The sequence below is a fragment of the Scomber scombrus genome, chromosome 22, assembly GCF_963691925.1.
Source record: "Scomber scombrus chromosome 22, fScoSco1.1, whole genome shotgun sequence".
Lineage (NCBI taxonomy): Eukaryota > Metazoa > Chordata > Actinopteri > Scombriformes > Scombridae > Scomber > Scomber scombrus.
In genome coordinates, this window is record NC_084991.1 from 3,097,868 (window position 1) to 3,110,650 (window position 12,783).

The following is a 12,783-nucleotide window of genomic DNA, read 5'->3' on the forward strand; positions in this document are numbered from 1 at the left end:
GTACACACAGCACTGTCCAACTTCTATCTGTGGAAATATTGCTACACTGTGCAAAATACAGCGTGATGTGTTTTTATCAACTTCTATTGCTATCTAGCTAGAACTGGTTTTCTGACTTCTTGAACCGGAACACTCGGATGTGACGTCATTCCCAGCTTGGACCTCCAACTTCCCAGCTAATTGGAACACGGCATTAAACCGACCTAAAACTTTAAACTAGTCCACTTGAAGGTTTGAGGACTGATTAAAAATGAAGTTTGGCATAAATGTTCCATCGAAGGTGTAAAAATTGGTTTCCACATAGATATAAGAACAAATATACATATCATAAATGAATCTTCTCTCGGCTATCTGTGCAGAAAAAACACTCTTTAAAACAAACTGGTTGCAGTGCACAGCCGGCTGGTATAAAAGAGTTTAGCTATGTAAATATAAATCTGAGCATTGCTGAAAAACCATGTGCACGCTCAGTAGACCGTCGTCACATAAATCAAGATAAGAAGAAAACAAACAAACAAAGCAGAGTGCTTGTGTGCTTACTAGAGGAGAGGTTTGCGGCAGATCACCAGGGCGTCGTAGAGCACGCACACCCCGAACACGGTGATGCCCGTCTCCTTCACCAGCATGGCGCAGGTGCCCAGCAGCAGGCTGACGAGCAGAGAGCACGACGACACCGTGGAGGGCAGAGAGTTCTCAGAGACGCACACGCCCACACTCCTAACAGAGAGGAGAAGAAGAAGTAGAAGAAGAAGAAGAAGATAACAGGTTGGCCTCAGACTCTTCCTGTTCATTTACTACACATAATAGTCTTTTTGTAGGATGATGGAATAGGTGGAATGAATTGCTTCATTAACTTAATTAAGATCTATGTCAAAGTCAAATGTTCACATTCAGGTATTAGACAAAGTGACAGGAGCTTTCATGCAGTAGCAGTAACTTCATCACAGATACCAGCAGCGCTACAGAGGTGGGTCATATTAGACTGAGAGTCAATCAGCAGCATCTGTCAGTAATTAATGAGGCGTGACAGCACTTTGATATGTGAGATAATCTGGCTGTTAATCTATAATCTGACAAACAGCTTCAAATTCAAACATATTCAAATTTCAAAGTAATAAAAAACAGACAAAGCCATAAAATCTTCACGTGAGAAGCTGGAACCAGAGAATTTGATTTGATAAATGACTTAAATGATGAATCCATTATTAAATGCCAATTCATTTTTGGTTGATTGACAAAGCAATTTATCCACTAATAGTTTAAGAACTAAATATGACTGATTAAGCCCAAACTGCAGGTATTAAATATATTTAATGGAGCACTACATGATTTTCCCATGGATCCATTATACATATTATCCATCATACTGCAGCATACTACAGGATCATTACCATAAATTCTCACACCGTGAGCAGACACTTCATTTTAATCACTGGCAGAGAGCTATGCATCAGTTTAGGACAGTCTTTTATTTCTAAATCTCTCTCATCTCAAGCTGATGCAAACTTAACACTTTCTCCATATTGAGTAGCTCTACAGTCCAGTTCCACAGCACTCACTCCATCAGTACATTTTCAACTTTGCCTTTGATACTTCCCCCAGAGCAACTATAGCATGACTGTTGTACTGACATAATTAGTGCTGTGCTATAAACTACATTATATTGAGTCTGTAGGAATTCTACCCTCTATGTTTGTTTTCACCCGGCCTTTGTTTGTGCTGGCCATGGTACCGACTATAATTTGAGAATTGCTGGGGTTTTTTTGCTTTGTTTTTTTTTACAACTTGGGTCTATTTTTTGTACTTTGGAGCATAATGTCTAACAATTTTAACACTCTATAATCTCATTAGCACTCACTCAACTGCTGAGATGTGGAAACACATCGTTAAGACTACGAGTGAGCCCAACAGATGAAGAAACAACCAGCTGTAGAACCACTGAACAGGTTATATAAAGACAAAGTTTATTATTTTTATTTGGGGATGCACCATTTCCACTTTTTCAGTCCTGATACCGATACCTGGACTTTGGGTATCGGCCAAAACAGCAGTGTTAAATTGATAAGCTGTATATCACTGTGTGGAAGAGACCGGGATCATTCTTTAATGTTTTTCTTTCCCCATCGATGTCGCCGCTCCGAAGTCTGATAAAGGCTGGCGATAGCAACCCTTAGCAAAAAGTAGTTTATTCAAGTGTACTACAAGTATACTTATTTTATACTAAAACTGAGGCAGTATACTTGAAGTTGACTTTTTATATACTATATTTTATATACTTAAGAATAGTATAGTGAAGTATACTTGGCTTATACTGAAAAGTATAAAGAAAAGTCTAAGACTAAGTACATTAATACTAAGACTTACACTTATACTTTAATACTAAAGCTTCTACTTGTACTTTAGTAAACTTTTTACTTCTTTCTGCCACAAAGTTCTAATACTTAGTATATCTTGATCCAAGTACAGAATAAGGTCAAGTCATTGACTCGTGCTTACATTTCATTTAGCAGAATAAAAACATTATCTTTGAGGTATTACCCCTGTTATAAACTTATATGTTCAACATCATATAGTATAGAACTAGTACAATGGCAGTATATAGAAGAGTGTACTTGTGCTATACTTTAAGTATACTTCAATAAACTAACATGTGGACTAGAAATATATACCTAGTACACTAGTAGTATATAGATGAGTGTACTTGTTGTATACTTGAAAGTGTACTTTTATAAACTTAAAATGACCTTATAAAGTATACTTAAAGTATACTTTTATAAACTTAAATAACCTTATAAAGTATACTTAAAGTATACTTCTAGAAACTTAAAAATGTTCCAATTTAGTCCAAAGATGTATTAAATTAGTATACTTTCTAGTACACTACAAGTACATGGTCCGTAGTATACTTGCTATACTTATACTTACACTCAAGCATACTTAATAAAATGAATACTGAATACTACTACTTGCTAAGGGGAAGCAGTGGAAACGGCGGCCTTTTAAAAACGTTCTTAAATTGACAAACTCCAGCAGCAAAGAGGAAGCAGCAGCCATAAGTTACAACCAACCTGTAGTGACACATGTACTGTAGGAGGTTGATAAATGTGGCACACAACCTTACAATGAGCATCTGTTGTAGTAGGTTATGTCCCGTTCGTGAAAAGTTGATGTTATTTTGTCTACCCAGTCGGCCCATCATCATCATCATCATCATCAATCCCTCAGGCAAGGTAATATCTTTTACATGTGTGTGTGTGTGTGTGTGTGTGTGTCCGTGTGTGTGTGTGTAAAAGGTGTGTGGGGGATGCGCTGTGTCATCTTACCTAATATAGGAGAGGAACGTCAACAAGAACAGCAGACAGGCCAAGACGTCAGCCCTGCCCACGATACCAGACACCTGCAACACACACACACACACACACACACACACACACACATTTTAGAAATGACTCATGTGCCGGACAGCTCTGGTGAGGAAATGGTTGCTGGGTATCCATGTGGAGCCCATTATGTTGCTACGCTACAGCGAGATCCACAACTTGACCTGCTGCACATCGCTGTCTGTGTGGAATCTGGCTCTGAGGAATGCTTGTTCATACCGAAAAAAAACCTGAGAGCGGAATGACTGTGATTACGGTGAGGACGTGTGCCCATTATGACAGCCAAGTACGAGTATTATAGCCCTCTCTGTTATGGCTGCCCACGCATGTGTGGAGAAGCTGTCTTTGAAGGTGAGTACACTTAACAATAAAAACTGTGTGTAAATGATTGTAATGGAGCTTCAACTGTTCCCGTAGTGTCTGCTTACTCATTCTAAGAAAAGAAAAGCACACCAGGAGTTATTTATGAGAGCCACTTCCTACATTTCCCACTATGTTTTTTTTCACAGTTATTAGAAAAAAGCCTTCACACTTGCTTGCTACGTTCTTCTGTTTGAATGATATGTCCTATCAGACACGTGCGACATTTTGCAACAGCCTTTGAAATATGTTTGACCCCATTTGGCGAGCGTGTCGGATCTGCAGCATAAATATAGCGAGGAGTACATAATGTGTGCATGATTAGTGTTTTCGGTTAAACAATGAATGTTAAAAGAAGTGTTCACCGTTTTGTTCAAGTCTGTCTTAAGACAACAGTCAGGGGCCAAAAGGAATTTAATCATTCCTCCTGTTCATACTGACCATTAGAAGATGCCTTCATAATGGACCTTAGTGATGGGAGACACAATCCACAGTCCTCCTCCTGTGCAAAAAATGTATTTAAAAGTTGATTTGAAACTAATATGTAGCTTCTGCCGTCCAGAGATGATGAAGGGCACAAGATTATCAGAAGGGTGCTGAGCAGAAGCCAAACACAGCTGCAGCAATGGTTAGGAAGTTCAGGAGGACTCATAGATCTATCTACCAATAACAGAATTTACAGTGTTCGTCCTCGAAAAACGACGGCACGAACAATTCACTATTTATGCAGCGTTACATTGAAAAACAGACGGGAGAGTGTTTCTGACTTGGCACAAGTATTATCTGTGGAAATTGGTATTTCAAGGACATCACATGGAATCAGTCTCTACAGACTACGTCCACAAAGTAAACCATTGCTCACAAAACCTGTAGAATCACCAGTTCTCTGTTTCTAACACATTATGTGATCTCAAGCAAACAGACTTTATAGATGATATTGACAGACTGAAAAAAACTCACAAAATGAATCACAATACCCTTCATCATCCTGTTGCTTTTCATCTGGCGATGTCATCAGGTCAAAATGTGTATTCCTCCACTAGATGGGTTTCCAAGTGAGATAAATATGAGGAGATGCTTCTCTGCCAGCAACTCTTCCATACTATAAACCAACAATAAACACATGTATACGACCAGTATACTGTGGGAATGCATTAAAGTACTGTCTTAAAAACAACAGTCAGGAGCCCAAATAATGATGTGATCATTCCTCCTGTTCATACTGACCATTAGAAGATCTCTTCACAATGCATTTGTAATGTAAGTGATGGAGGACAAAATCCACAGTCCTCATTCTGTGTAAAATTGTATTTCAAGTTGATCTGAAGCTAATATGAAGCTTCAGCGTCCAAATGAGTCAAATCAAGTCTTCTATGTTTCAATGTTAGAGTCTTTTTAGTGCCAAAGTTCTTCTTTTTGTTACTATACTTCCACCACAGCTCAACAGGGACACACTAAGAGGGAATTTGATGCTAAACAGACTGTAAATGTGTCAGATATCACTTGATATGAATAACTCACACTGATGAAGCTCAATAGAAGCTGATCATCTACTTTTAAATGTCTGTGTGGACACACTGTGGATTTAGTCCTCCATCACTTCCATTGAAAGCACATTTGAAGGAAATCTTTTAATAGTCAGTATGAACAGGAGGAATGATTACTGATAGGAAAACCAGGAAAACCTCTTTCACTGTTCATATGAACACCTGACTGATGGTTTAAGACTTGAAAACGTGTGAATATATCCTTTAAAGATATGGTGGTAGTGCCTCATGCCCCAGCTCATGTCTCATAAATAATTATTAAAGCAAAATAAATAAAACATAACATCAATACAAGTGTACTCCAGGACCCTGTGACATCACTGTAGTTTGGCTACATGTGCAACAAAATATACTTCAGACCACATCACTGGGTGCAATTAGAGGTGAAACAGCCTTAAAACCTTCAACCAGAGAGCACAGTGGAACATTGTTTTTCAGCCTGGTGTTACATCACTCTTTAAAAAGACCATAACTGCTCTCTGAGGGACAAACACTACAGGACAAGTAGTGCAGTATGTTCCAGTTATGACAAAATGTTTGAGGGAAATTTACAAAAAAGTGACAGCAACAGCCTGTTCACTCAAAATCTTCAGAGATTTCTTTCCATTAGCCTTTAGCACAGCAGGACATGATTTATAGGAAGTAGCAGCATGCTGATAAAGTCTTTCTAACTGGACAGGCCTGAGACAAAGGAATAATCATAGAATTTATACCTAGCCGGCCAAATGTTGCTCAATTTCAGGTTGTCTGCTGTGTTTGAACGTCTAACTTCCAATCCACCTTAACGGCTGGATCATTTCAGAATATATTACAGACCTCTGTCAAAAATGGACAAACTGTTATCTTCCTGTCTGAGAAGTATATGTTGTATATCTTCTTAAATTTGGTGATGTTTCTCCATAAAGCTGATCAGCCACAGTTCCAGCCAGTGGTTTGTGTGTGTGTGTGTGTGTGTGTGTGGCAGAGGAGGAGTAAACATGTCCAACAGATACTGATACAGAACAGGCAGGGAGGGGGGATGAGGATGGAGGCCAGTGAAGGGAGGAGCGAACATGGTGGATGAACTTTCATGTTTTTTAATGTGACATGTCATTAAGGAGAGAGCGAAGGAACTTGAACACCGTAGAATCTCATCATCAGCTCCCACACACACACACACGCCTACACACACACACATACTGGCACGAGGATGCAGGAAGTGAGTGGGAAACAAAAGAACAGGAGAGACATATTAAATTACAACAGGAGAAAATTAGGCCTGGCCAGAATGCTCAAAAGTTCTCACTGCCAAGATATTCAATGCCAGAGTCTGTAATTGAATGCCATGTTTTTGCTGTTTTATTCAAGGTTCTATTTAGGCTCCACAGTAACATCATACGAGGGGGGAGAATAGGACAAAAGCTTGTTTTATATTCAAGGCAATGTGAAAATGTTAAAGGTCCACCTGTTGCTTTAAAGCTGAGCTGAAATTTAGATTCATTCATTTCCTTGATGTTTGTTCTGATGTGTAAATTATAATTACCAAATACAAGTAATGAAACTTTCATGTATTTTCTACAATGACCCCCTAAATTTATGTAAGGGACACACAGAACAATGTTGGTGCTGTATTTGGATTGGTGCAATATAATTAAGGGCAGGCACTAGGAGCAGTTTGTTATATCACTTCAAAATATTTAAAAATAAGATGATTAATACTTATACGGTTATTTATTTGGATTGATTGGGGGATGTTTCTATGTTATGTTTGTTTTCTTCTTGGAAAAATTAATAAACAGCATTGAAAAAAAAATAAGATTAACAAATATAAAACTGAGGCATACATATTATTGTATATATAATTTTTGTAATGGATTACTTTGTGTATATGGTACTTTGGGGATATACAACCATGTGTATATATATGAAAATATGTGTGTATATATGTGTATATTTTCACTGTATATATGTATATGTATATATGTGCATTATATATATATATAGTCAATTATTATAAATTATAATTATACATTGAGGAAGTCATATTAAGCTTTTTGTGATTTACTGTTTTTTATAAACTGTTATGAAGTCTGATATCTACGCTAAAAGTGGTCAACGTGGTCAACATGGTTCTTGAGGTTAACATATGCAGAAATGCTCCCTGAAAGTCATAACCCAGGACTTCTACCTGCTATGAACTCTTGGTTGCTAAGGTTGTTGCTACAGTTTTTCTGTGTGTTGTTTGCTTTGTCCACTCTCATATTTCAGATCAGATTCCAGCTTGAACATGTATGGATGGATTTGAGAAGTTGAGTAAAGTAATGAGAGTATGGAACTAGAATAAGTGCTGTAAATTGGCTGGAAACGCTGCTTCCAGAAGCTGACCAATCAGGATGAGTGGGCTAATCGTGAAGGGGACCCTTAAAGAGACAGGAGCTAAAATGGCCTGAACTGAGAGGCTGCATAAAGGGTTTTGAGTTTTAAACTAGAAATAATGCAAAGATATTCCAGTAGAACCCTAAATATACATATAGACCTGCAAATGTGCAGAATATGTCCCTTTAAATCCAATTGTGCAATCTTTTGAAAGGCAAATTCAATAAATAATGAACATAAGAAATAAATATCATGTCATGCTGGACTATAAGTCTAAGTGACCATGTCCAACTTGTTTTGGCACATTGGAATCTGCCATTGTTTAAACTGTGTCCATGTACTTTAAACTGGATTGTTCCTTTAAATGTACAATCCGAGCCAGATGTCCCACAGTGGTTATAAAGGAAGGGTGTGTCTCCAAGAGACTGCTATTGGAAGCAGCTGCAGCGCCGGAGAGCCAGGGCCTTGTCTAAAAGAGGAGATGTAGGTTTCACACTTACACACACACGTTTTTTGCAATGCTGTTTGCAAAACACACACAACTTGTGCGTCTATACATATAACAAAATATCTCTTTGCCATATAGAAATACACATCAAACCTCCTGAAATCTGGGAGATGAAAGGAGGTTATTACCCTTAAGTGGAGTGCATAGTCCATGATAGAAGTGTGTTTGTGTGTGTGTGCGTGTGTGTGTGTGTGTGTGTGTGTGTGTGTGTGCGCACTAAAAAGACATTGCTTAGTCACCCACAAATACTTTGAGGTGCTGAGATGGACGCAGATGAAAGGGAACAGAACAGAGAAGGAAGTGAGGGATGATGAGGGATCGAAGGAGAGGTAAAGAAGTGCAAGATGAAAGGCCGAGTTCGTGGGGGGAGGTGGAAGAGGGGGTTATGAGAGAGGACAGGGTAGACTTGTCTCTCTGCATGAATAAAATATCAGTGTGTGGAACCTCTCCCTTCCTCGACACTAACACACACACACATACACACACACAATGAAGAATATGTTGAGGGGTGTAAGCAGCAGTAAACAGATTACTCTCCTTGAAGCAGAGGGAGAGGAGCTGCTGTCGAAGTTGCTCTGTCCATTTAATAACCACACACACACACACACACACACACACACACACACACACACACACACAAGATGGTTTGGGACAGGCTGTTGTATTCACAGAATGTCAGCAGTAATCAAACTTTCTTCCTCCTCTTCTTCTTCTGTCAGTTTGACCCTTCCCTCTTTTTTCTTTCTCCTCCTCCTACACTGTAAACTTCTAACACCAGAACTCCATCATGCCCCTGTTTACTATCCGTATCCACTTATTTCAATGTACTGTCTGATGTTACCAAAGCAGGTAAATATGAGTAGTCTCCTGCTATTAACTATGGTTAATTATGGTTTGTTTCGGTACGCGACTTTCCTAGGTTTGGTCATGGTCCCTTACCCAAATAATTACTGTCAAAATAGTTCAACAAGCTACTTACTCAGACATGCACATCAATAATTCTAGGACTTGAGTTCTACCCGGAAAGTTCTGGCAGTGCAACACTTAGCTGTAGTATGGAAGCTCATGGATGTATACTCACTGGCTAAACCAAATTCACCTGGTTGCCCTGTTACCTCAAACTCATTTAGTAGGACATGTAGTATCATGTAGTATCACTGTAGTATCACTGTAGTATCATGTAGTATCACTGTAGTATCACTGTAGTATCATGTAGTATCACTGTAGTATCACTGTAGTATCATGTAGTATCATGTAGTATCACTGTAGTATCATGTAGTATCACGTAGTATCATGTAGTATCACTGTAGTATCATGTAGTATCATGTAGTATCATGTAGTATCACTGTAGTATCATGTAGTATCACGTAGTATCATGTAGTATCACTGTAGTATCATGTAGTATCATGTAGTATCATGTAGTATCACTGTAGTATCATGTAGTATCATGTAGTATCACTGTAGTATCATGTAGTATCATGTAGTATCACTGTAGTATCACTGTAGTATCACTGTAGTATCATGTAGTATCACTGTAGTATCATGTAGTATCATGTAGTATCATGTAGTATCACTGTAGTATCATGTAGTATCATGTAGTATCACTGTAGTATCATGTAGTATCATGTAGTATCATGTAGTATCACTGTAGTATCACTGTAGTATCACTGTAGTATCATGTAGTATCACTGTAGTATCATGTAGTATCATGTAGTATCACTGTAGTATCATGTAGTATCATGTAGTATCACTGTAGTATCATGTAGTATCATGTAGTATCACTGTAGTATCACGTAGTATCATGTAGTATCACTGTAGTATCATGTAGTATCATGTAGTATCACTGTAGTATCACTGTAGTATCACTGTAGTATCATGTAGTATCATTTATTATCACTGTAGTATACTGTAGTATCATGTAGTATCATGTAGTATCACTGTAGTATCACTGTAGTATCATGTAGTATCACTGTAGTATCATGTAGTATCACTGTAGTATCACTGTAGTATCATGTAGTATCATGTAGTATCATGTAGTATCATGTAGTATCACTGTAGTATCACTGTAGTATCACTGTAGTATCATGTAGTATCACTGTAGTATCACTGTAGTATCACTGTAGTATCATGTAGTATCATTTATTATCACTGTAGTATACTGTAGTATCATGTAGTATCATGTAGTATCACTGCAGTATCATGTAGTATCATGTAGTATCATGTAGTATCATGTAGTATCATGTAGTATCACTGTAGTATACTGTAGTATCATGTAGTATACTGTAGTATCACTGTAGTATCATGTAGTATCATGTAGTATCACTGTAGTATCATGTAGTATCATGTAGTATCATGTAGTATCACTGTAGTATCACTGTAGTATCATGTAGTATCACTGTAGTATCATGTAGTATCATGTAGTATCATGTAGTATCACTGTAGTATCACTGTAGTATACTGTAGTATCATGTAGTATCATGTAGTATACTGTAGTATCACTGTAGTATCACTGTAGTATCATGTAGTATCACTGTAGTATCATGTAGTATCATGTAGTATCATGTAGTATCATGTAGTATCACTGTAGTATCATGTAGTATCATGTAGTATCATGTAGTATCACTGTAGTATCACTGTAGTATACTGTAGTATCATGTAGTATCATGTAGTATACTGTAGTATCACTGTAGTATCACTGTAGTATCATGTAGTATCACTGTAGTATCATGTAGTATCATGTAGTATCATGTAGTATCATGTAGTATCACTGTAGTATCATGTAGTATCATGTAGTATCACTGTAGTATCATGTAGTATCATGTAGTAACACTGTAGTATCATGTAGTATCACTGTAGTATCACTATAGTATCATGTAGTATCATGTAGTATCATGTAGTATCATGTAGTATCACTGTAGTATCACTATAGTATCATGTAGTATCATGTAGTATCATGTAGTATCACTGTAGTATCATGTAGTATCACTGTAGTATCATGTAGTATCATGTAGTATCACTGTAGTATCATGTAGTATCACTGTAGTATCATGTAGTATCACTGTAGTATCATGTAGTATCACTGTAGTATCGTGTAGTATCATGTAGTATCACTGTAGTATCATTTAGTATCATGTAGTATCACTGTAGTATCATGTAGTATCATGTAATATCATGTAGTATCACTGTAGTATCATGTAGTATCACTGTAGTATCATGTAGTATCATGTAGTATCATGTAGTATCACTGTAGTATCATGTAATATCATGTAGTATCACTGTAGTATCATGTAGTATCACTGTAGTATCATGTAGTATCACTGTAGTATCATGTAGTATCATGTAGTATCATGTAGTATCATGTAGTATCATGTAGTATCACTGTAGTATCATGTAGTATCACTGTAGTATCATGTAGTATCACTGTAGTATCATGTAGTATCATGTAGTATCATGTAGTATCATGTAGTATCACTGTAGTATCATGTAGTATCACTGTAGTATCATGTAGTATCATGTAGTATCACTGTAGTATCATGTAGTATCATGTAGTATCATGTAGTATCACTGTAGTATCATGTAGTATCACTGTAGTATCATGTAGTATCATGTAGTATCACTGTAGTATCATGTAGTATCATGTAGTATCACTGTAGTATCATGTAGTATCATGTAGTATCACTGTAGTATCATGTAGTATCACTGTAGTATCATGTAGTATCACTGTAGTATCATGTAGTATCATGTAGTATCACTGTAGTATCATGTAGTATAATGTAGTATCACTGTAGTATCATGTAGTATCATGTAGTATCACTGTAGTATCATGTAGTATCATGTAGTATCACTGTAGTATCATGTAGTATCACTGTAGTATCATGTAGTATCATGTAGTATCACTGTAGTATCATGTAGTATCATGTAGTATCATGTAGTATCATGTAGTATCATGTAGTATCACTGTAGTATCATGTAGTATCACTGTAGTATCATGTAGTATCATGTAGTATCATGTAGTATCACTGTAGTATCACTGTAGTATCATGTAGTATCACTGTAGTATCATGTAGTATCACTGTAGTATCATGTAGTATCATGTAGTATCATGTAGTATCATGTAGTATCACTGTAGTATCATGTAGTATCATGTAGTATCACTGTAGTATCATGTAGTATCATGTAGGATCATGTAGTATCACATGTAGTACCTACAGTATAAAACCAGGAAATAGACCAGGATGCCATGCAGTAAGACAATGACTAATTCTACTTTATGTTCCTTGCTAATATTGAGGGGTTTTGAATTTAAAGGCATTCTGGGAAATGTAGAAAAAATGAGAACACCTAAAGAGTAAATTGCAAAACATAAAAAGTCTAATATGCCATTTGATTGCTATATTCTGATACTCACATACCATCTGTCTCTGCAGATGTAATATATGGATAGTGACATTTGATCACAGCTCTTTGCATTTACACTTAGTAGTACAGTTTTTTTATGATTGGTTGACTGCATTCTTCAATACTGAGTCCACATCTTCAAAACTCTTTACACAGTCAACACACTGCTGGGCACAGCGGTTCATTTTACATAGAAATCAAATGCTTCAAGCAGAGACTAACACAACAACTCATG

The 12,783-nt window shown here is 37.1% G+C and overlaps 1 protein-coding gene across 1 annotated transcript in view; it reads right to left on the reverse strand.

The window, feature by feature from the left end:
- tmtc1 (transmembrane O-mannosyltransferase targeting cadherins 1) overlaps positions 1 to 12,783 on the reverse strand; it is a 157,493-nt gene that overhangs the window by 111,851 nt on the left and 32,859 nt on the right. Inside the window, exons 3-4 of the mRNA XM_062443654.1 lie at positions 3,324 to 3,397; positions 541 to 717 (exon numbers count right to left, since the gene is read on the reverse strand). Of these exons, the coding sequence (XP_062299638.1) occupies positions 541 to 717; positions 3,324 to 3,397 (251 nt within the window). The remainder of the gene's footprint in view (positions 1 to 540; positions 718 to 3,323; positions 3,398 to 12,783) is intronic.